The sequence below is a fragment of the Lutjanus erythropterus genome, chromosome 6 (genome assembly GCF_056507025.1).
Source record: "Lutjanus erythropterus isolate fLutEry1 chromosome 6, fLutEry1.hap2, whole genome shotgun sequence".
Taxonomy (NCBI): domain Eukaryota; kingdom Metazoa; phylum Chordata; class Actinopteri; order Lutjaniformes; family Lutjanidae; genus Lutjanus; species Lutjanus erythropterus.
In genome coordinates, this window is record NC_139322.1 from 23,274,321 (window position 1) to 23,299,470 (window position 25,150).

At 38.7% G+C, this 25,150-nt stretch overlaps 2 protein-coding genes across 2 annotated transcripts in view; one reads left to right on the forward strand and one right to left on the reverse strand.

Moving 5' to 3' along the window:
• Positions 1 to 9,929, forward strand: part of dip2ba (DIP2 acetate--CoA ligase B (putative)a) — a 56,312-nt gene extending 46,383 nt beyond the window's left edge. Inside the window, exons 25-38 of the mRNA XM_084721247.1 lie at positions 1,682 to 1,762; positions 2,505 to 2,628; positions 2,774 to 2,895; positions 3,249 to 3,360; positions 3,776 to 3,885; positions 4,805 to 4,935; positions 5,041 to 5,209; positions 6,349 to 6,519; positions 6,815 to 6,876; positions 6,997 to 7,054; positions 7,187 to 7,261; positions 7,450 to 7,624; positions 8,467 to 8,590; positions 9,090 to 9,929. Of these exons, the coding sequence (XP_084577373.1) occupies positions 1,682 to 1,762; positions 2,505 to 2,628; positions 2,774 to 2,895; positions 3,249 to 3,360; positions 3,776 to 3,885; positions 4,805 to 4,935; positions 5,041 to 5,209; positions 6,349 to 6,519; positions 6,815 to 6,876; positions 6,997 to 7,054; positions 7,187 to 7,261; positions 7,450 to 7,624; positions 8,467 to 8,590; positions 9,090 to 9,342 (1,767 nt within the window). The 3' untranslated portion in view covers positions 9,343 to 9,929. The remainder of the gene's footprint in view (positions 1 to 1,681; positions 1,763 to 2,504; positions 2,629 to 2,773; positions 2,896 to 3,248; positions 3,361 to 3,775; positions 3,886 to 4,804; positions 4,936 to 5,040; positions 5,210 to 6,348; positions 6,520 to 6,814; positions 6,877 to 6,996; positions 7,055 to 7,186; positions 7,262 to 7,449; positions 7,625 to 8,466; positions 8,591 to 9,089) is intronic.
• A 7,502-nt stretch (positions 9,930 to 17,431) lies between these two features.
• Positions 17,432 to 24,476, reverse strand: LOC146325313 (transmembrane protease serine 11D). Its single transcript, XM_084720014.1, has 5 exons — positions 24,407 to 24,476; positions 22,819 to 23,002; positions 20,031 to 20,308; positions 17,745 to 17,887; positions 17,432 to 17,668 (listed from the first exon to the last, which is right to left on the reverse strand). The coding sequence occupies exons 1-5, from the start codon at positions 24,474 to 24,476 to the stop codon at positions 17,432 to 17,434; spliced, it is 912 nt and encodes a 303-aa protein (XP_084576140.1).
• Positions 24,477 to 25,150: the final 674 nt, after the last annotated feature.

Sequence of the window (25,150 nt, forward strand, 5' to 3'; positions counted from 1 at the left end):
CCTAACATGTTACAATAACATTATTTATTTATTTATTTATTTATCACAGTTTTTGAGTTTTGTTTTTTATATGTAGAACATAGTTCTACCTTGAGGCAGTGTGCAGATGTTATAGATACTATTCAGTAATTACATGAAACACAAATCTTTTTAAATGAAATTGATGTTTAAACTGAACTTGTATTCACCAAGTTGCAGATGACGCTGTAAGAGTGGAAAATGGAATCTGATGTCTCATCCTGAATCTCTTGTTGTTGTTTTGCCTTTACTTTGCTCGGGTTGGGCTTTAGCTCTGTATGTGGCCCACCATGATGGTAAGGCTCTAGCCAGGCCCCCAACCCCGTCTTTGCTTCTGCTGCTTCTGTCAGTCAGATGTGCTTTTGCAGCCGTGACACCCTGATGGCCACCAGCAGCAGCTTCGGCCCGACGCACACAGATTGAGACTGTCCAGGCTGGCTCTTTGGCCAGCAGGGGTCCACACACTTTAACTGATTAACAGTAATACATTAAAAGTGAAGTTAAGTGCCGACTGTCTCTGCCATCACCTTTTAAGATGGAAGTTGGCCAGCAGCCGACTAGCTTTGCCAAACCAAAAGCTCAGCAATGCATTTAATCAAGTCATCTACTCTAAGTGAATGCAAGTCTCTTTCTGGTGAAGCAGACTTGGATGCATTTATCTTATAATAAAACTATTAATTTGGAACATTTTAGTGTGCACCTCTGCTCGCTGTGTTCACTGTGATGCTCCCACGTGTAGCATGGCTTGATGAGTGGTCAGAGCAGCCGGTCTGCATGATGTGACTCCTGATTGGTTGTTGACCAGAGCACGGCCTGTTGTCTGACTGAGAGAGAGAGTGGCACCCAGGATGAATCCGCCCAGTGATTTTAATATGCGGAGCATTGTGACACTTCTGTGTATTACATTTGTTTGTTCAAAAAACGTCATGGTGTGAGCTTTATTTTGTTGTTATTTTTATGTGTTGCCAAATGTTCAGTTGGTTTCTGGCTATAAAGGATGGATTTGCTTTTCCCGCCTTGTCTCTTCCAGTCCTGTGACTGGCCAGTTCCTCAGCTTATTGACACCACTGATCAAGACTCTAATAATGCATTTAATATTGTCCATGTATTTAATTGTAAAAAATAGCCAGTAGATGGTTCCCTTGTTTAAGACATAGTACAGTGAGGTACTATCAGAGCTTTTAAAAATTGTCCTGACCCTTTGTCTGAAAGGTCCATAGGTTGTTAGTATTTGACAGTGGCTCCAATTTGCCTCCTGCCAGGTGCAGATGGTCCCAGCATGACCTGCACTTGGCAAGAAAATATTCTCTGGACACTCCTATACTCCCGTTGTGTGCTTGTGTGTCTCTGTGTGAGAGGTCAAAAGCGACATAGAATATCTTTAAACATTCTTTAACATGTTTCTTGGTCTTTATTCCACACAAAGTCTGTTTGAAATTGACAAATATATCTGTTGTCACTGAGGAGTGGTTATTTTTTGCTGTTGGTTGGATGGTGTATTGACTGTTTTCAGGCGAGCTTTTATGTGTTGCCATCTGTTGATAATTTTTAAATGGATTATTATTTGCCACCGATGCAGCGTTGTGTATTTGTTTTTATTGTGGTAAATGTATTTAGTCAGTTCACCACTGATGTTTATATGATTACACTCTCTGTTTAACAGCACCAGTTCTTGTCTGAAGCTCTGCAATTTAGAGCTCAAACCGACCCAGACCATGTCCTGTATGTGCTGCTCAATGCCAAGGTAAGTTAAATGCATGCGTGTGCACACACACACACACACACACACACACACACACACACACACACACACACACACACACACACACACACACACCAATAAATCTGAATAAATCTGAAGTTATTATAAAAGATAATTGTAAAAAATACATAAAAGAAATGGCACAAATAACACATGGGTGTCCCTTTTTTAACATATTTATTGTTTGCTGATATCAAAAGAACATATAGCCATACATACATTATCATGTATAAACACCCCACTTCCCCACCCTTAAAATCAAACATTAAGGTACACAGAATGAGAAAAAAATAAAATAAAATGAAAACTAACATATATAAATATATTAATAAAGAATGTATAATTTAAAGAAATATTACAATATATATATTATTAAGAGGTAAAGCACTTTTTTGAAGCTGTGTTGCTGTTTTATTGATCAGTCTCACTCATTGTGTTCAGCCTGATCACTTTTCAGGAATTGCATAAACATGTCCCATATTTTGCTGAATTTATTAGATTTCCCTTTGACCTCATAGGTTAATTTTTCCAAAGCGGGGCAGGATGCCATTTTCCGTAACCACGTGGCAGGTGTAGGGGCCATTCATACTCTTCCACTTCAACGCGATCACTCTCGCAGCCTGAAGCAGGCACAGTCTGTCTTCTCCCTGTGATCATGTTATTAATGGTGATCCATTTTGTTGGTTGTGTGTGTTCAGCTGTACTTCCTCTCTTCCTGCTGTAGGGGGTGGCAGTGTGCACAGCCACTTGTGCTCAGCTGCACAAGAGAGCAGAGAAAATCACAGCTACCTTAATGGAGAGAGGCGGTCTCAACACAGGAGACAATGTGGTGCTGCTTTATCCCCCAGGTAAACACACACACATACACACAACCCTCTTTATTGTGGACAGTCAGCTTTCCCTATTTTCTTGTAATTATGTACAGAGAAAACGCTCTGCTGTTTAACCTGTATTTTAGTTCACAAGCTTACTGTTTGTCTTTTATTTTTGCAGGTATTGACCTGATTGCTGCCTTTTACGGCTGCCTTTATGCGGGGGTGATCCCTGTGACAGTGAGGCCGCCCCACCCACAGAACCTGGCTGCTACTCTCCCAACTGTCCGCATGATCATCGATGTGAGTGCACACTGCTGTGACTGATTTTCTGATCGATGGTGCTTCTGTTCCATCAGTTAATTGAATTTTATTTATATAGCCAAAAATCTCAAATCACAGTTTCCCTCTGGGCTTTATGATCTGTTCAGTTTGCGACACCCTCCGTTCTGTTGAATTTTACCTCGGGGTTCAGTAAAGTATAACAATCATTAAATGCCTTTTATTTTGAGTAACACCTGGAATGGATCTTCCATTCCAGGTGTTACTCAAAATAAAAGGCATTTATTTCTATCATTTCTACCCGATGTCACTGTGAAAGCATGCCTGTTTGTGTGCTGAATTAAATTGTTTATACATTTGTTTATCTGTTACAGGTGAGCAAAGCAGCCTGCATCCTCACCACTCAGCCTCTCATGAGGATCCTCAGGTCCAGGGAGGCTGCTGCCAGCGTCAACGTCAAGACATGGCCCACCATCATCGATACAGGTGTGTTGTGATCTGTTCAAATTAGGACAAAAACTTGAAACTAAACGATGTGTTTTCCATTTCTGGCCACAAGGTGTCTTTGCCTAATTTTAACCCAGTGGAGACTAAAAGCTGTTCTCTTTACACCCAGATATGTTCAGCAAACGTTCAACCATTTCTTAAAATGATAGTGCAGGGGGGTCTTGCATATCATGTGGGTGTCATGAGTTGAAAATGAATTGATAGTTTTTCAAATGTGTTGTGAAATGACCAGGTGCAATGAAATGATACTAGCCTCCCACTCAACAGAAGTGCTGAGCAATTATCAGGTTGAAGCACATTCCCAGTAGCAAACAATAACAAAAACAGCAAGACAGTAGAAGTGTGTGATTTATTTTTCCAGTAAGAAAATAACCAAAATCTACTTCCCTCCCAGATGATCTCCCCAGAAAGCGGCCTCCGCACATTTATAAGCCCCCAACAGCTGAGATGCTGGCCTACCTGGACTTCAGTGTGTCCACCACAGGCATGTTGACTGGAGTCAAGGTAAAGTACTTTAACACATCATAAAATTTTAGTTTACGTCTATGTATGAGCATAATTTTATATTAATTTAATTAATTTAATTATATTAAATATTAATTTTATATTTATTAATTTAAAAGCCAGTCATGGTCCAAAATGCAACTTACGCAGATGTGATGTGGACATTTGAGCACAAACACTGACAAGCCACATCCTGATACAAATTATTATTCAAAGCAGAGTAAATTTATGTCTTTAAAACATGTTTGGATGAGATCCTTAACATAAATGCTCAAAGTCAATCATGCTTTTGAAGCTTAGATTCATGAAGTGAATGTACATCGTTGAATTGAAGGTGACAAGGCGGTAAGATATGTAGGTATAGGAGAGTTGATGTTGCACACATAAATTATGAGGGGTATTTTTTGTTAGGGCAGATACTGATTATTAGAAATGAAGGAAACTACTGACTGAAAATTTCCCCATTGTGGGACTGATAAAGGAATATTTTGTCTTATCTTAAATATATTTTGATTTAAAATAGTACTTTTCAGTATTATCTTAAAACAAAAAGTGCCAGCAGCATTTCTTAAGGTTAACTGAAAATTTCAATAAATAAAAACAAAGCTTTTATAAAGTAAAACTACTGACTACTGAAATCCCTTCAAGCGTAGGTTTAAAGTAGTAATCTGATTTTAAAAAACACAGATTCAAATAATCGTAAAAATTATAAGATCCAATAACTGGCCATGCTAATAATCAGTCAATCCTTATACATTATCATCACTTTAATTGACCAGGTTAAAGGCTGATGTGTTCATACAGCTGTAGACATGTGACAGACAGTATTTGTATAAAAAGTGACTTTCCTTTCTTACCACGTAGAGTTGCTCATGGTTTAAATCATTTTTAAGAGTTTCTGTCTGTTTGTTTATGCCAGATGTCTCATGCTGCAGTCAGTACTCTGTGCCGCTCCATTAAACTGCAGTGTGAGCTCTACTCCTCACGCCAAATAGCCATCTGCCTGGACCCGTACTGTGGCCTGGGCTTTGTCCTGTGGTGCCTCTCCAGGTAACACACACTCACACACACACAATCTATCTCATCGTTCATATAGCATGCTGTTCCTGTAAATGTGGTGTTGTTGGTGTAAAGAGTGTTGTTGTTTTGGCCCAGTGTTTACTCAGGTCACCAGTCCATCCTTATACCTCCGCTGGAGCTGGAGAGCTCGCTGCCTCTGTGGCTGAGCACACTCAGTCAGTACAAGATCAGAGACACCTTCTGCTCTTACTCTGTCATGGAGCTGTGCACCAAAGGCCTGGGCACCCAGACGGAGATGCTGAAGGTCAGAATATCGCACTCATACTCACAACTAAAATAAATCTGCCACATATTGTTCCCTTTTGAAATAACTAATCTGTCATTACTCTAATAATATAACGACAGTGATAGATTGGTTGCACAGGAATCTTATCTGCAGCAAAGGAAAAACATAAACATCTGTCTAATTTAATTTAAAAACGATCATTTTCATTTAGCTTAACTTTATGACTCTATTAGTGAAATGACAAGAGAGAAATAATAAGAATTAAAGGCAAAGAGAGACAGAGAATGACAATGATAAGAATGATAAATAGAAAACTGAACGTCAGGGTCATTTTTTCATATTGGATTTTTTCTTTTCCTTTCAGAAACAGGTATAAAAAATTGATTCTAAACTAAACAAAACCTGCTTATTCATATTTGAGAAATTTGGTGTTATTTTACTGTTTGTGAAAAACAAAAACAAACATCAAAACCATCAGCTGGTTTTGACAGCTAACTTGATTGCAGTAAGATTTTTGTGGATGGCAGGTTGTGTTTTGTCAAATCTAAAAACATATGAGAGTAGGTTTTATGTTATCCTGAGCTAAAGCAACACTGGCAATACATTTGGTCCTCTTGTCTTTTAAATGACCTCATGTGGAAAAAAAAATCTTTTTCATTTATGATTTCTGGAGTTTTCTTGTTTGTTTTTTTTGTTTTTTGTTTTTTTGTTATATGAAATACAAAATCAAACCATTTCTTTAATTTTGCTCAACCCCTTTGGACCATGAAAAAGAAAAACGCCTTGCATTTCAATTTTAATTGTTGTATTTTAAAACGTAAATCAAATAATCACTTGTTTTTTGTGTTTTGATACCTGTTTCTGAAAAAGAAAATCAGTTACCAAAATATACACGGATGCTCCAGCACATTATAAACACCTAAAGACTGTTCCAAACAGACCATACTGCAAAAGCAGAGTGTGAAAGTTTATCTATTTTAAACTCATAAACCTGCTCCTTGTGTTTCAGTGCAGCTCAGTATCTCTGTCTGTTCTGCTGGCTTTTCAAAGCACTTTGGATAAAAACGTTCACTAATGCTGAGTTCATGTCTGTGTCAGACTCCTTCTACACTCGACTGTTAAAAGTGTGAATAACCTTTAGCCGTGTGTGTCTCCAGGCGCGGGGTCTGAACCTGTCGTGCGTGCGGAGCTGTGTGGTGATAGCAGAGGAGCGTCCCCGCCTCGCTCTCACACAGTCTTTCTCCAAGCTCTTCAAAGATCTCGGCCTGTCGCCGCGCGCCGTCAGCACCGCCTTTGGCTCCAGGGTCAACCTGGCCATTTGTATGCAGGTTGGTTCCATACAAACACTCTGAATCATCTCATAGGTTCATTCTGCACATTTTACTTTCTCTAATTCAACTCATTCTTGTGTGGCAGATGCATTTTTTTAGTCATTAGCAGTTATTTTTGTAAAATCTCATTTTCCTCATGCATTTCTCCTTATTCTACTCTACAGAAATGTGTCTCTCTGCCAACCTTAAGTATTACTAAATGATAATGCCAACTTATTGATGGTCTAACGGGCCAAAAAGCATCAGGTTCAGTCGAGTTTCAGGCTGTTCATTTTACTCTATGTGTCCTCAGGGCACGGCTGGACCAGACCCCTCCACCGTCTATGTTGACATGAAGTCTCTGCGCCACGACAGGTGAGGCTGGAACCTCTAAGACAACTACATGACAACTACATGATCCAATCAGAGAGAACAAACAATGGTGTGTCAGTCAGAACGAACAGAATGATTTACAGGCTGTCTTTTGTCCCTCAGGGTGAGGCTGGTGGAGCGAGGAGCGCCACAGAGTCTTCCTCTCATGGAGTCAGGCACTGTAAGTATTGATTATTGACTCAAAAGATAAGAGGATGTGCGTGATGCTCACACTAGCCACAGACTCAGAGAGGTAATAGACGTGGTTGTGTTATACATAAAGCTAAACTCTCCTCTTATGTCCTCCTCTAAGATCCTTCCAGGAGTGAGAGTCATCATAGTCAACCCAGAGACCAGAGGCCCGCTGGGAGATTCACATCTTGGAGAGGTGAATATTGAGTACTGAGTGGTTTCACATGCACAAATGCAAAAAGCAGAGGGGAGCACTGAACAATTCATTTGACTGCATTTTTTGATCTCTGATTTTTAATGTGTTTGTCACTTTCAAAAAAAAAACAAAAAACAAAACAAAAAAACTTGAGTCTTCATTCACTTTTTTGTTTTGTGTTGATTCAGATCTGGGTGAGCAGCCCTCACAGTGCCAGTGGTTACTACACCATCTACGGGGAGGAGAGCCTGCAGGCGGATCATTTCAACACCAGACTCAGCTTTGGGGAGCCCCACACTCTGTGGGCCAGGACGGGCTACCTGGGCTTCATCAAGAGGACTGAGCTGCTGGATGCAAGCGGAGGTGAGAGGACGTTTGGAAAAAGTTGTACCTACCTTGTCTGTTTCATAACATTGTAGTCATGACTGCAAGAAGTGATTTGTTTTGGGACCTTTCTTTTGTTGAGTCTTGGAGTAATGGAGAGCTGCAGGAATGAGTTCTAAAACCCAAAAATGAGTTTTTGCACCTCCCTTGTCTCAAAGACAACAGTTTTTTTGAACGGGTTTTTGGTTAGATGCCTTAAATAAGGTCTGTGGTTAACACAAGCTTAAGAGATTTTCACATTTTGTTCTACGACATAAAATAAATCAGTAAATACTAGCAAGTGGCTAAATGAGACTACAGAGTTTGTTGTGGACATTAAATGTCGTCACGGCGAAGATAAGTCACTTAGGCGTGGTGACATGAGGTCATGCAATGGTGGTGTAGTTCATTTATAGCTTAACGTTAACTTTTTACTTATGGCAATTGCATTTATGCTTCAAAAATCATAAAAGCTGTGTTCATGTGTGAGGATTATCTTGCTTAACAAAACCTGCAAGTATCATAAACTTTTATTTTCTTCGCTGATCCAAGTGAAAAATTTGATTGGATTTTCACCCCCGTAGCTCTCTATAGCAAAAAACATACACTGTCATGTATATCATGTATAATTGTATACTGCAACAACAACATACTAAAGTCATGAAGTCAAGTTTCTGAAAAATGTATTGATACATAGTTGATGAATAAAATAACCGGCTAATCCAGTGAATTAATATCTGGAAACCAAACAAACATGAACAACAAGAACAGAATTTATATTGCTTAACATAATGTATCTTTAACTATAAATAATCAAATACTTTTGTTCTTTTCCTGTGCAGATCGTCATGATGCCTTGTTTGTGGTCGGCTCCCTCGATGAAACGCTGGAGTTGAGGGGGTTGCGCTACCACCCCATCGACATTGAGACGTCTGTGTCCCGAGCTCACCGCAGCATCGCAGAAAGGTGAGTTTCCTCAATTAGCACTGGTTATTTCATGATATATTAGCAGTCTCTGCCAAAACCAATCACCAAGCACAGGGTCTATTTAAAGCCTTCTGTTTATCATGCAGCGTTAATTATTTATTTTACTATTCTTAACAACATTGTATATTGAGTATAAGTATGAAATACCTAGAAAATCATCGCAGAGGTGTACAAGAATAGGGTTGAGGTTTTTTTTTTTTTAATAAGATTTTTAGAATAGAATAAAAATCTGACTATGTAGCAGTTTATTCATTTCTTTTTTTTTTTTGGGGGGGGGGGCAAACATTTACCCACCAGTGTGGTAGATAGCCTTCCAAGATTTATGAGAAAATTAACCCACATTTGACACTTGGCACGTGTTAATTTTGGACCCCTATACTTGGTCATCTGGCTCCTCAGATCAGCCTTTTAAAAAGATCAGCGATCATCACATATGACTGAACTCTGTCTCTGCTCTACACTCCCCCTTCCTCCTCAGCGCTGTGTTTACATGGACCAATCTGCTGGTGGTGGTGGCGGAGCTGAGTGGCTCAGAGCAGGAGGCCTTAGACCTGGTGCCCCTTGTCACCAACGTGGTCCTGGAGGAGCACCACCTCATCGTTGGGGTGGTGGTCATCGTGGACCCCGGGGTGATTCCCATCAACTCCAGGGGAGAGAAGCAGAGGATGCACCTGCGAGACTCCTTCCTGGCAGACCAACTGGACCCCATCTACGTGGCCTACAACATGTGATCGCCCTCCACCCACCTGATGAAACATGCAGAAAACTGAGCCAGGCTCTGAGATGAGGGAGAAGGACTTGGGGGTGCAGTTCAGTTGCAACCCCAATGTTAAACCTCAGACACAAAACACCAAACGATGAGGGAATGTGAGTCTTGAGAACATGCTTCCCTCTCAGAAACTTGTTTGCTTCCACCTGCTGAATCGCTGCAGTCACTTAGATTTCTACTGAGGTGGAAGGATATATATCTCTCCTCATTAACGTAGATCCATCTGTCAGCTGGAGGGAATCCGATCTTCATCCTCTCCATGCATCCCACTTCTCCCTCATAACTCCGATTCATGTTTTTTAGAGACATTTTTCATGACATACTTTTAATCAAAGAAAGAAATCCTCCCCTCCTTCCATTCCTTGGTTGTTATCATCCTCGTGTGCTTGTTTTTTTTATTTTCTAACCACCCTCAGTTCTTGAAGGCAGGATGGCGCACTGGAACTGCTGAGAGGAGCCGGAACTTTCCCCCTCTTGCACTTTAAGTCGTTGCACCTCTAGATCCACTTCCTGTATCGCCTCCCGCAAGGGGACAAATCCACATCAGTATTATCAAAGTGCCACCAGCAAGTGCAGCCCACCCACAGGGGCGGTCCTGACATATTAACCTTCCTACCAGGTGCACCGTGGCTCTCACCTTCCATCACGTTCTGTTTTTTTTTTTTCCAGCAGACATGCTATCGGCGTTAACACAATACAAAATGTCACTTGAACTATTTGTTGGTGTGGGAAAAGAAAGACTCGCTTCATAAACATACAAACCTGGTCTTTGACGGGCAGAAGCACAGATTCAGATTTCAGTGTGTGTAGGAGTCAGTCCATTAGATAGTTCTTATGATTGTGAAGTACTAATACATTTTTTAAAAGCACCAATTTTCAGAAGAAAAGATGAAGCTATACCTGGTGTTTAGGTGTGCATGCTAATTTGGAGTGCGGTCAATGTGAACATGCAAAAACAAAAGAAAAAAAAACAAACTAAACCACACAGCAGTGGATTGGTTGTTTCAACAGCGAATACGCTGAATATTTAGGCAAAGCTCGGCTCCAGTTTGTGCCTCTCATGTTTTAGCGCCTCATTTGAGTCACAGCGCCAAGCATCCAATTATCTGAAAGATAAATACCTAGTGTCCTTTAGTCTCACGACACCAGACAGATCCGAGATCTCACTGCCAACCAATCGTCTAAGGATTTCTAAATGCAACATAGTTGCTTGAATGACAGAGCCTCTATCAAATCTACTTACAGTTATTCAAGGCCTTTTTTTTCAACGCCTGTCCAGAAACAGTGCTGTCCCGCCTTTCTCCACAGAAGTAAGCACACAACTTCTGGTTGTCACCACCCCAGTATGAAGGGCAAGACTTTGGGTTAGGTTTGGCAGGGAAAGCTGAGAGATTGTCCTTGTGCGTTTAGAGACTGACTTGTGAGTCTACATGCCCTTGCAACTTGCTGTTCTGAAGGTATTTCCAGAGTCCTGAAACAGTCTTCTAACCACCAGGATGTAAAAATACTCTTGTTTACTGCACGATTACAAAAAAATGTATTACCTTTCAAGTTTTGATTGAATTGTCTAATCCAGTATGCTGGAAATGACACATCCTTGATTTTTTTTTATTTTTTTGTAAATCACAAAATATTGAAAATACTAAATAAATACAAATACAACAAATACAAAATATTGAAAACAAAGAAATATTTTTATTGTATAGGGGAAAGAATCTTCTTTCATCCAAATGGTCTTTGAGGCTTCTGGTAAATCTTGTTAAAAGACACCAGACAAATGCTGGTAAAATACTCACCAGCCAAAAAAAAAAAAACATTGGTTATCTACTGAGTGGCTGTTAAGAAAAAAGTTCATTTTGAGGCCTGTTTCTGGGTTTTGTTGGGATCTGTTGTTTTTTTCTGTTTTTCAGAATCAAATATAATGGCACAAACTGGGCAGAGCTGGTAGATTAAGGTTTGCAATTCATCCTTGACTTTGAAAACATTGGTTGACCATAAAAATTGTTGAAGGTCCACTTGCTTGCTTGTATGAGAGCTTTTGTCCGTGTCTCTCAGTCTTCATTAGTAGTTGGCGTTTTCTTCATTGTCACAGAGTTCTCAAAGTCAGATAAGAGCTCTGAATAAGTTTGAAGATCTACAGAACTGAGAACTCCATCTGTTGATGAGGACTGTGCAATACATCTGACAACTCCAGAACAAGTCAGTAAGTGGACCTTGAGTTCGGGGGTGGGGGGGGGTTCTTTGTTTTTGTTTTTTGGCAGAGAATAAAATCAGATGGAATCAGTGTTCTGGCTTGATCTGAAGTGAGCTGCTAGCTTTCAGTCTGTGTGTGGTTTCCCTTGTCAAAGCAAAGAGCATCTTTTATTTAATGTTAGCGTCATGATCGATTAGACAAGCGTAGATCATCAGAAGGCAGGTCAGTGCCTTTTTACTGCACCATCATGACATTCTGTTCAGTTTTTCAAAAAAAAATATCAAGAATGAGGACAAAACTTTGCCTTACTAAACCTGTGGAACTTCAGTACTTTTTATGCTTAATCCCTCATTTCTAGCTGTACTAATTGTGTATTTAAAGAACTATTCCACCATTTTTCACATGTGGAATCAAACGCCGGGTTTATAACTCCAAAAGACATTCATATCACATTTTTTTTAGAGGAAGGGGGGGTGTCTTCTTTTGCAAAGACATTTGCAATCATGCCTTTCTCATTTTCATCATCACCATTCAAACCAGTTCTTTCTGAATGTCTGTAACACTGAAAATAAATAAATTAGGAATGAACAACAATCAGTAACCAACCCATGATTTAAAAATGGCAGAATCCTCCTTTAAGGAGGTTATAAATGAGGGTAAGGATGTTGTCTGTATACTGTATTTTAAAGGTCAAATACTGTATTAAGTTACTGGTGTTAATGTGTACATGGATATGATGAACTTTGTCGATAAAAACTTGACTGATCTTTCATACTTGACAGCATTTTTCTGCATTGTTAATTTATCACATTGCAAAAGAGAAACAAAAAAAGGTTTCAGATTACTTTGGCAGGAACAATGTGCACTTTCCCAATATCATTTTATGTGTGTGTGCATGAGGATGTGTGTGTGTGAGTGTGTGCAGTCTAACAGTGATATTTGGCTTTTCTGGTGCAACAAGGTTTGTCTTTTGTAAGAAAATGATCCCATTTTTTTATTTCTTGTTTTTTTTTTTTAATGTCGCCTCCACTGTATTTTAATCCTTTCCATTCAAAATTGGAATCAAATATATTTTATAGGGGTTCATTGATATTTTCCTGATGTAATCTTTTCTTTAAAACTGCACAACCTGACATACTGTACAGTTCAACACATCAGTAAACCACTTTTCTTTCGTTCAGTGACAGACACTGAGACATGACATGTATGCGAGCCAGTATCTGGGGCACGTTAGAGTTACTCATGAATAACAAAGTGAAGCTTCTGTGTGATAATTGCTTTGTTGCTACTGTTTCACTCCGGCAAGTTTTAATAAAAGTTTTATAATTTCATGTTGGCCTTCAAGCCTTTTCAATAGACATTGGTGCTATTCAATAAGGGAAAGTTTGACAGACTTTTGTCCTCCAATGTCATTAATTAAGAAGGTTTCTTCCTGGACGCCCTTTTTGTGTGAAAATAAGTCATTCTTTTTCCATGCCAACATTTTCCAACATCTTCACTGCTCAGTTCTAAAATAGATCGTCATCAGGTTTTCATCAGCTCCCATATCTGATGAAAACCTCCTCAACAGGCAACTCGACACGGACAATGCGACTCGACACATCCACCATTCTCCATTTTTAATATTTATTTCAGTTTTTCAAGTTGTCGTGTTGTGAGGAATGGCGTTCATTTCAAACCTCCAAAGTTTATTCTAAGCACAAAAATGTAAAATGTACATGTGAGGTTAATGAAATTAGGATCTTTCACACAAAAAAAAGGCAACTCAAGGGCCCACAATGTATACCTCAACGACTGTCTGTTCACTATGCATTGTCGAGCTGCAGCAGAGACATTCTGAACTAGTCAAATGGTGCGATAACTTCTAACATGTCTTACTTGACAAAAACACTGTCACACTGTCATTGGATGTGTTTCATGTCAAATAAAAAAAAATCCTTTGTCAGAATTTCGTGTGAATTTCTCTTCTTTCCTTTACAAACATTTCTGGAAGCTTCAGGAATCAGCTGAAAAATAACATCTTCCTTCCACCAGGTGGCAGTCTAAATCTGAACACATGAAATATGCTCCCTCTGTGATGTCGTCATGGCCCACTTTCAGTCAATTTTGACCACATCGACCTGATATTTAGAAGTTAATGCATTTATTTATTTCTGAAACATCATTTCTACTAGAACTTTTCACTTCAAGTTCTAGGAAATAATAAAAATGGCACTCTAACAATAGTAAAAAAAAATGTATATTTTACTTTGGTTCTTCAATGGTCACAAGTGTTTTTCTATGGTTTATTTATCCCATTTACTACAATAAAATTATTTTACTACTATTACTACTCATACACTTAGTTTCTTTGCAGACTGAGTTGAAGTCTGCACAACTAAAAAAAAAACAGACTTAATTAGAAGAATAAGTTTGTCTCATATTATAAAATGACCACAACTTTTATATAAAGAGATAGTAATTCAACCAAATAGGGCTGAACATTTTTTTTAAAATCTACTTGTGATTATTTTGACTGATACTGCAGCTGAAATTTGATTTACCATATTAGAGGGAAACATTTTTTTTTTTAACATTGTTCTTATTATCTAAAAACATGCTGAAATGATTATAGAGTGATTTTTTGCAGGGATCTGTACCAAACAAGATGCTTTCCTAAGTTTGTAGAATATGATGAAGAGGCCTGGACATCTCTGCGACATGACATTTATTTTAAAATTGTATTTTGACACACATATAGCCTTTAACAAATATTGCACCTGCTGCAATTTGAAAATCGCAAAAGGCCATGTTGCATTTTCTATAAAATTTTGATTAATTCCAGAATTTTTTTTCCCATAAAACACCCAAATATCAAATATTTGGAGGGATGTGTGCCCCACCAGATTAAACAGGCATGACTCCTCTGGACTTAACGTTCACTGTGACAGATGTTCAAGAGTTTGCTATTTGATTTTCATGCCATTAATAGGAACATGTTCTCTGTTGCCAGGTTGTGAAAAATCTCTTTGGCTGGCATTAGTTCCTTCTCTTTGCTAATAAAGCAGCTCCAAATGTTGCTAATCCATTAATAAATGCTCATGGACATCTCACTTTCTAATAAGCCATCCAGTCTGCTGTTGTAAACAACACGCAGCAGCCATGGTGAGTCTGGGGAAATACACGGACGAGGACATGTGCAGTACTATACTCACTATTTATTTAAATGACAATTGTTGGTATTCAGTTGCTGACATGCACTTTAACACCTGCCTGGACTGTGATGACATTTATGATGGCTGCTTTTCAGACTATTATTTCTTTTGTCTGATGTGCTTTTAACATGCCCTTATGTTCTGTGTTGTACCAAAAACTGACTCTCAGAGAAGATCAAACACTCTAAGTCTGCTTTCCCAAAAAGTGAGGGATTATGACTGACTCACATCTTATTTTTTGTTTATTTCATATTATCTTTTAAATGTGGCCAACATCAGATTCCAGTCTGAACTGCTACCAGTCCTGAACTAACAACAACAGGCCTACTGAAGACAGTGTTATGGGTTCATTCATGAGTTGATGTGCATAACAAGGATCGGGAGAAAGAGTGACACATTTTGAATTGTATTTTTTCGTGGAGCAACCTCTGTATGGATGTGTGTGCAGATGTGGAGTCAGAGCCAGAGTGGTGGATCATGGCACAAACTGCTTCAGCATGTCAGGGGGGTACTTTAACTACACCAGCCTTTTGAAGAGTCCTGCAGCAAGACACTTGGGTTAGGTTGCACTGATTCAGATTTGACTGATCAGACTGAGGTTGCACTGCAACAAAGTCAGATCTGTATCTGATTTAGGACCACATATTTGACCCAAATGAGAATTGAAAAGATCAGATTCTAGATGGTGTCTTCTGTTCACACTGTCATGGCAAAATTTGTCATATAAGAAAAAAAAAACAACCCAGATTTGAGCCACTTACCTTTATTTGATAGGGACAGCTGAAAATACGACAGGAAAAGGGGGGACAACATGCAGCCACCAGTTCCAGCCTCAGTACATGGGGCGCACGCTCCACTGACTGAGCCACAGGGGTAGTTGTAAGTTTTTAAGTTACAGGTCTGTAAACTGGAATTCTAATACTTTTAAATGGGTCCTTAATTCATTGGGCGACAGAATGTTGTTCCTGTGGAGACGTGTTGAAACTCAAAACCTGTGATTTACCGCATTTCTGGACTACAGAACCTAAAACACTGGAAGCGTTGGTTTAAAAATTGGTTTTAATAAAAAAAATAAATACTCAAGACTGAATAAGCAACAATAGACCTTTTGTTACCAATGTTACTAATTAAAGTCCCATTTTATTTTATGTAGGGTGTTTCCAGTGAGCCAACATGCACAACAGCAGCACCATGACTCTACTGGACCTGAATGAAATCTGAATTATAATAATCACTGGTAACACCTGTGTTTACGTTACTATTTAATGGAAAATGGCTGCTGTGAAAAATATTCTGAGTCTGTGAAAGTCTTTACATAATAAAAATAACAATAACAAAAACAAAAACAAAAACAAAGACTCAGTTAATCTGTTTTATCAGGACTGTGTGTGTGTGTGTGTGTGTGTGTTAGTCATTTGATCAGATTGACAGTGGCAGGGTTGACAGTGGTGTCTCCCTAGCAACATCTGCAAACAGCCCCTCAGCTGTCATCACATTCTGATCCCAATTCTTAAATCGCAAGATTCTGATTGGTGCTCTGAAACACGAAACATGACATCACCGACGGAACGGAGACAAAACAGACTGGACAAAAAATAGAAACTGGACAAAACACTGCTGATGAAACTTTCACTGTGAAATAACAATGACATTTAGTTCTGTGTTACTGAGCTGATGTTACTCACCACTCGTGCCTCAGAGATGTCATTTGTTACCATGACAACATGAGTAACAACATTCTAGAACATGTTGATTTTCTTATTTTTTTGGGGGGGATTCTTATTTCACGTAACTTTGTCTTTAGATCTTAGCCTTCTTTCCTTCTTTTTATAATTGAGCTGAGCTCACTTTTTAATTACCTCAGTCTCATAAATAATAAAAGCAGTAAATTAATTATCAAACTACATTTCAAGAAACCTACAAGTTCAGCCTTTTTATGTTATTTCCTCATTATCATTTTCTCCATTTATTTATTCACTTTTTAACTTACTTTTAATGTTTATATGTTTTTCATATCATTAATTTATTTAATATATTCTATTTCATTTTGGAAATACTTTACAACTGTCTCCCTGACTATTTTATCAGCTCTCCTGTATCTTGTGTTGTGTTCTTATGTGCCTGATGTACTATGTACACTCACTTCTTAAATCATCTCTCAGAATAAGATGCTGACAGAGAAAACTAGGCCATTAAAAAAGCTCTCGTAGATCTAACAGGCTAATCACAGAAACATGGAAAAGTGGAAGTCACGAGTTAAAACTGCTACATACTATACATACTACTGTAATTAAGTCATGTTTTGGGGTACTTGTACTTCACAACTTTTAAAAATATAATTTTCTACTGAGTAAACCTACATTAAATATCCAAACCTTCTGCATTTTTGTAAGGAATAAGGATATCCAATCGTAAACGGGCCAATGGAAACCATGACTTATGACTTATTTCAGTCATGTAATCATACTTCTACTTGAGTACAAATTTTGAGTAGCCTCTCCACCACTGCTGATGATGATGTTAAAACTAAAAAGTACTCGTGAAAGATGTTGAAAAAAATCCTGATGAGTTAGTGGAACATTTCATGACTACTCCAGCAGGCTGAAAACATTTCAACAGTGTGATGTACAGGAGTGATATTTATTGCTGACAGACTGACAGTCTCAGATCAACAGCAGAGCGGCACTGAGCAGAGCTGAGATCAGTCCTGTGTTCAGTGTGTGTGCAGCAGACGCTGATGTTGTCTGACTCGTCTTCAGCCAGCCTGCAAACCTGCTGGTTCTGGCGTACACGCCCGGCCTGTGAGGGAGCCCACACTCGTCCCCGAAGCTTGTCACTCCAACCACATAAAACCTGTCCTCGTCCTCGCTGTAGCACTGCAAGGGCCCGCCGCTGTCGCCCTGAGACACACACAGCAGCCATGTCTTATTGAATAAATCTGTGGTGAAAACATTAAAATTGTCCATGAATCCTCACCTGACAGGAGTCGGCCGCTCCGCTCTCCAGTCCAGCACACATCATGTTCTCAGTGATGAAGCCGGCGTACCAGCTGATCAGGTTACAAGTTCTCCTGTCAATGAGCTCCACTTCAGCCTCGTGCAGCCTGTCCATCAGCCTGCCTATGGGACATACGCCAAAAGTCATAATTCTACTTATGAGAAACAGGGAGGGAATCAGTGAGAAAAACATTAGTTAAAGTGGAATTTCCAGTTAAAATGAGCCAATGTAACTTTTGAAAGATGAAATTACACATTCTCCTTATTAAAGGTGAATTTGCAAGCAATAAAATACCTCATTATTCAAATCAACACACTGAGGGGTTTTGCTGATTCAGCCTTTACATTATCTGGTATGATCAATAGCTTATGGTGGCTCATGTTAGCAAACTACATATATATAGCTACTGTTGTGTAAGTGACATTGCAGAGTCAGTTCAGCGATCTAATGACTCTTCTTTTACAAATATTTGTAACTGGAAGTGCAAAATCTGCAGGTGCAAATGTTGCTAACTCATTTATAGAGACTCACAGGTTATTCATTCTGAAAATAAGCTGTCAGGTCTGCAGCTTTTAAATTTTATTGAGTCATTAATAAATGATGTTTGGACCAGATGCTTAACAGCCTCCTTACAGAGGAAGGATCCATTTTAATTTATATATTATAACAACCTATTACTATTCTGCAAACATACATAAATTATTGATTATGCATTGATAAAAGACGTTTGGCATTTGAAGGCTATAATTGCTTGTCTCAAGATGTTTTTTTGAATATACGTCTGCTGTCCTCACTGGCTGTGTTATATTCAGCCTTTTGTGGCTCCAGAGGGAGCATGAAGTCTGATTAATGTTTAAAGCTGAAGACTACAAGTTTGACAATTCACTACAATAACTCACCTGACCTCCTCATCTCTCCGAGGCTCGAGGCTGCTTTAGTTAACACATTCAAATCTGTACAGTCAAGCGAACGAAGTCGAGTTGTGTTGTGGGTAACGCTGGCGCCAGGTTTGGACAAGAAAGAAGAATGTGTGGAATAAAAAAGGTCAGATTTTGATACTTTTTAAAACACTGTCCGTCAGGAGTCGGACGGTGTTTTAAATGTACAATGCTAAGATTTTCCTTAAAGTCCAAGTTAAGGTTTCCTTAAAATAAAATCGGTTTCACAAAAGTCTCCTAAATTAACAACTTGTTAGAAGAAAACATTGTCATTTTGAACAACGGCACAATGAATTCTGGATAAATTAAGACCTTAAAAAAAAAAAAAAAAGGTCGGCTGAGTGACCACATCAAACTGCTCAGCTCCATTTACCCCAGCAGAAAATATGTATCTTTTGGAGGAAAACAACAATTACAAAGACATTTTACTTGGAAAATTGAGCCAAGAGTGTAACAATACAGTGATAGTAAACAGTGTTAATCCCACTGTTCAAAAAAGATATAAAAATATGGTGCATTAGACAAAAAAATTATTGCTCTCTCCATAACAATGTTAGCAAAACCACAAATTATGAGCCACGTTTTCCTCTTTTTTGTTGCTGGGTGCTACTGATGAGTTGGTGGCACTGACTGGTATCTATTTTTTTGGCTTACAGTCAGTCTTTATTTTCGTGAAATCATCTAACTTGCATTAGACTAATCTATGAGCAGATTTATGACTAGTCACCACTACAGACTAGTCTAAAATATCTTTGTGAGACTGGTCCAGATTTCTTTAACTGTCAGCGATGCATGCTAACAGTTAGTCTAACCTTAACGGTTACTTCAAGTTAAATAAAAGTCAATAAATTTTAAGCTATTCTTTCGGGTTTTATTGAATTCCTCCCTGTAGTCAGTGATCAGCTGTCTGTTGTCATAATTTTTGAACCTCTTGGATGGATGTGATAACAGGTATCATAAGTGTCAGTGCAAGCAAACAAATGGTCTTCAAGCTGCAGAATTTTATTGCCGTAAAGACTTTTTCAGTGCAGTAAATGCCTTAACTAAGGTGCCCTTTTAAGGGTTTTTAAGCAGTTTTAAGTAAGCCCCTCAGCTCAAGAGAAAATTAAGCTTTATGTGTCATACTTGAGGAGAAAACTTAAGGTGTTTTGAGCTACTGGCCCCAAGGACGTCTTGGATAAGTAAAGGTTAATGTGTCGTGTTGTAAAGTGGCACCTTCTCCCTCCCCAGTGAGTCTGAGTCAGTCACAGAAGCCGTCAGTGATTCAGTGTCTTGAAATATGAAAGGTCATCATCATGGTGCAGGATCGGAGTGTTTTCAGACCAACCTTTGTAATACGTGCTCCCCCATCCACTGATGAAGCAGTGGCTGAAGTTGAGGATGAACTCATGAGTCACATTGTGAGGAGTGCAGACAGGTTGGACGCTGTCAGTGAAGTTGAGGGGAGAGCTGAGGAGCACGAGCGTCACATCGTTGTCAGACGTGACGTCATCGTAGTCCTCATGCATTTTCACTTCACTGATGGAGCGGATCTGGGCCTGATCTCCTGGAGCAGACAACACATGAAGTCCTGCCACCACACGGAAATGGCTCCTGCTGATCCGCCTGGATACAAAACAGAATAATTGACTGCTGTTGTTTCTTGTCCACTAACACCCTTTTCCTTTTCTTTCCCTTTCGAACTGTCCATATTCCCATCTTAACTAACAGATAACGGTCGGTTTCATTAGTTACTGTGGTCCTTTATTGTACATGTAAAGATATATTCCAAAAAAATGCAATCAGTAACCTAATGCAAGTATCACAATATTAAAGGAATAGTAATGTAACTTGATTTCGTTCCATTACTTCTGGGCTATAATCCCAAATATGTTGAAACTGTTTAGTGTAATACAATATTTTATGTTCATTGTTGGGTTTGTTAATTGTTTGTCCAGCTATTACTTCTTTTGTTACACACAAATCTATGTTTAGATTTGTTGCGGTAATTATGGACATTTAAGTATACTTTTAAGTGTACTAGTCACACTTTACACTAAACTGCCATAAGTAGTGGTAGCAGTAGTAGTATTGACAGGATAGCTATCTATAACTGGGTTTCTGTGTAGCTAGTGGTAGCAGTTGGCCTATGTAGCTAAATTTAGTGATTAATTAGTGATTATCTAAAGTTGTCAGTTGTTTTGGGTAGCGAACATTAGTGGTTGATCTGTGTAGTTAATGTTAGTAGCTGGTCTGTGTACCTTGTGTTAGCGGTTGTATCATATAACTGCTGTCAGAGGTTGGTTTGTGTAGCTAAAATAAGCAGTAGTTTTGGGTAGCTAACATTGGCGGTTGATCTTTGTCATTAGCAGTTGGTCTGTGTGATTAATAATAGGGATTGTCTGTGTCGCTAACCTTAGCATTTGGTCTATGTAGTTAACATTAGAAGTTGATCTTTCCTGTAAATCCTTCTTTAAATTAGATTTTGATACTGTCAATGTACAATGTTGTTTCTCTTTTCTGATTTAAAGACAAAATAATGATGAAATTTCCACCCAGCGAAACATTTTCTCACTAGAGGCCATGATAATCAGCTGACTGCAAGATGAGCTGTTGGTGTTGTGAGACTGGTGAAGTGTTGTAATGTGTGCACACTGCATATGGTAGCAGATTATCCTTAATTTAAAAATGTATTTTAAAACTTATAATCCTGCTAAATAATCCCCACTTTTACTAAATGTAACTGTAATCTGAATACATCTTTTTTTGTCATTGGGTGGATTAATTCTTGTATCCTAATTATGTGATCTTGTTACATGTAATCCATTAATCCTCAAGCCTGGAAGTATAATAGACATTGTATAAGTTCTGTATCTGGTCTTGTTCATGTGTGGTGGGAGAGGAGATAAAAAAAGAACTGATATTTGACAATGTTTGTCTAACATCTTGATGAACATAACTTAAATAAATATATATGCATGTACTTGCACTTTCTAACATGTGCAGTGAGATATGGACAAAATGTGAAGCATGAACTGTAAAAAAAGTGAAACTAAATAAATGACCACAGCTCAGAGGTGGAAATCACACTGCTCCAACACTGGGTCAAACTAGGCCGAATCACAGCAGCGTTTCTCAGTCTGGGTGTTTAATCTCCAAGGGCACCAAAACTGTAACTGCACAGTTTGTTACAGGTGATGTTTGTTTTCTTCTCCCTATGTATCATTACGTTCAACACAAGTTTTATTTCTCTTCACAATCTATAAAACCTCCATGTGAAACAATAATAAAGAGAGCAAAACGATGACCTTGAATCTCCACTCGTATCGATCACACATCACAATTTTCACTTTTCTTGAATATGACTGTGTGGGTCCTCTGTATTTCACATTTGCTTATCTACAGTCCTGAATTCTACTGATAGTGTCATTTTAAAATATTGAAAAATAATTATAATAGCGTTTATTCAACCAAAAACCCCCTCGGATTTCATTCCTTTAAGGGTCACTGCAACTGATAATAATAACTGTGTAATACTATATATGATGAAACCGTGGTATTTTCAGAGAAGGTCATCGTACTGTGAAAATCTCATATCATTACAACTCTTTAAAACTTACACATGGTTGTTCCTATACCAATACCAGTATCGTAAATGCCTCCAGTACAGCCTAAAATGCTGGATCAGGCATCAGGGAATAAATGAGTCTATGCATCAATCTGATACCATGTAATCTATCATGAGACTCTGCTACTGAACTTCCCAGCAGCATCCCATTCTCTCTTAAAAAATAAAATAAAGTATTCATTTAAATTTGACACGTTGGTACAAGCTGTTCCTCAGTGTCTGCTAAATTGCAAAGTTCAGGTTTTGGAATCGGTATTGGGAAAGAAAACATGGTATGAGAACGTCTCTAAACTCACATATGAAGGTGTTGGGTGTCTGTATAGCTGAAAAATGCTGCTAACTGGCATTTAACCTTTAAGTCTCAACTTTGAATCTGTTTCACATATTAATAATTCACTTCAGAATCAAAGTTTTCCACGATGCGTTTACATTGTTTTGTCTAATTCTTGTGCACAGTTAGAGTGAGTTATATGTCAGTCACTTCAGTCAGGTGTGTCATGATACTCACAGGTATTTGAAGAAGCAGTGTGTGGCAGTGAGCACCCAACGGCTGTTGATGATCGTACCGCCACAGTGGTGCCTGGACTTGATCTGGATGCTGACCTGCCAGGGCCACGCCCCCTCAGGAGCCTCTCGACCCCCAACTATACGGGATGCACCTGGGGGGCCAACCAGGGACCGTTGTCCACAGCCTCACAAACACAGTGAAATAAAGTTTACCAGTAACCTTTGAAATGACATCCTGTTGTTTACATTGTTGGAAACATTAACATAAGATTACTCAGATTAGTTGACAACTGTCTGTCTAATGAAATCTCTCACTGCAGTTTGTCAGATGTGTTGATTTTCTGCTAATATCATCGTAAATAATATATGTTTGATTTTGAAACAACTGTTCAGACAAAAATGGAATTTGATATACCAGTTTAGCTTGTGGGGTGTTTGTGGTGATATGACAAGAAGTATAGGGATAGAGTAGGAACCAAATAATAATAGTAAGTTAATAATATTAACTGTTAATGTTAATAAATGTAATTGTTGTTTAACTTTTAGCCAACCAAAGTATGGAACATGTTTGAGTTTTTCAGGGATGAAATTGCATTGTCCTAGAAGCTAATAGCAACTAGCGCGGAGGGTTTCCTTATTGTGTTACTTTTGTGCTGAATTTGTGTCAAAATTTTATTTATTTATTTATTTACTTATTTATTTATTACATACATGCGAAAATGTAGCATAAAACTAGCACAAGAGGGGTCATAAAGTCAGCAAACTGACTCGGTAATGTCAGTTGGCTACACAACAACGTGTAGCTAGAATACAGCTGCTCTGTTTGCCTGTTTTTTGGTGGTCGTGTCTTGAAGGTAACCCCAGACCCGCGAAAAAATTTCGCGAGTGATCATTTTCGCTCAATCCGGTATCTTTCCCCCTCCCTGTTTTCTGTTCCGGACCCTACCCGTATTTTAACCACAGCGTCCTTATATTATAAAACAGAGTGCTCAACGAAGAAACATCCCGTCCAAATTTCGCAAGAGTTTCACATATCAAGGGTTCCCTTCCAGACACGATCGGTTTTGGTTAACGTACTGTAGAAGCATGGCGGTGCAACATGGTGGCCTCCCTGTAAGAGTACCCTCGCCGTAGGAAACGGCTCATTGTAAGGTAAGGAAAACTGATTTTCATGTGATAGTAAACTAAATAAACATACATGTTATGTTCGGTTTCTGCCAAATATACACCTTTATTACTGTGCTAGAGAAACAAGGATGTTAGCTAGTCTAACTCAGGCTAACTACCGTTACTACAAGAGGACTTAACCAAAAAAAAAAAGAAAAAAGAAGCTATTCTGAATGACTCTGTTAGTAAGATTTAGTAACTTGTACGATCATTATGTAATATTAATTAGCCTTAAACTACCAACCAGTCTCCCTGACATGCCTGCTTGAATTGAAACACTCCTGTCTGCCATTATTGTAGCTACATTGCTATCAGTTAGCTGAACTCTCTAACTGTTGCAGCTGAAAATTCAATTTAAAAACATCTAAAAGCCACAGGATCTTTTAGTTTCTTCCCTCTGCTGTCCCTGGTTATAAACTTACTGTCCTGTGGTGAAGTCGGTGCAGTCAAACACAAAGCACTCACAGCCAGCAGAAGAGCTTTTAACTCCATTTAGCTTGGTTAAAAACGTTTTAAACCAAAACAACTTAGGTTCCTTTCCTTCCGCCCAGTGGTGTCATGTGCACATTCAGCTTGTTTGTCCTACATTAACAGTCAAATGATTTTATGGCAAAATACCCCCCAAATATTAAAATGAATATTTTGTTGTAGCTGAGATAATGTCCCAAAAGAAACAACATATTTTTCTGTTCATTCATTCACATACACACAGATTACATGAGAGTAAAAGACAGGATGCAGGCTGGCAGAATAATATAATCATTTGTGATATTAAAGAGCAGAGTGCAGGAGGAGGACAGCAGTCTGATGCAGACAGGGGCTATAAATTAAAACTGTGTGAAAATAGATGATCCATTTTGGAAAATATGTTCATGTCAGTGACACTAGTCGATTTACACGACCAGAGTGAATCTTACAGCCTGCTTCAGTGTCTCCTCTGTAAATGCTTTGTCGCAGTGGTGACGGGGGATAACTTTTGATCTTTGGTCCACATCTCTGTTGGTCTTAGTTTTGGTTCTAGTGCTACATGTGTTTGCAGCACTAATATTGTTCATATTTTGTTACCTGCTTGTGATTAAAGGACTACATAGACTAGGCATTATACGTGTTTGCTCCTCTTTGTTTTGTGTTGTTAGCTGCTTTCCATTTTATCTAGCTGTGGTGGT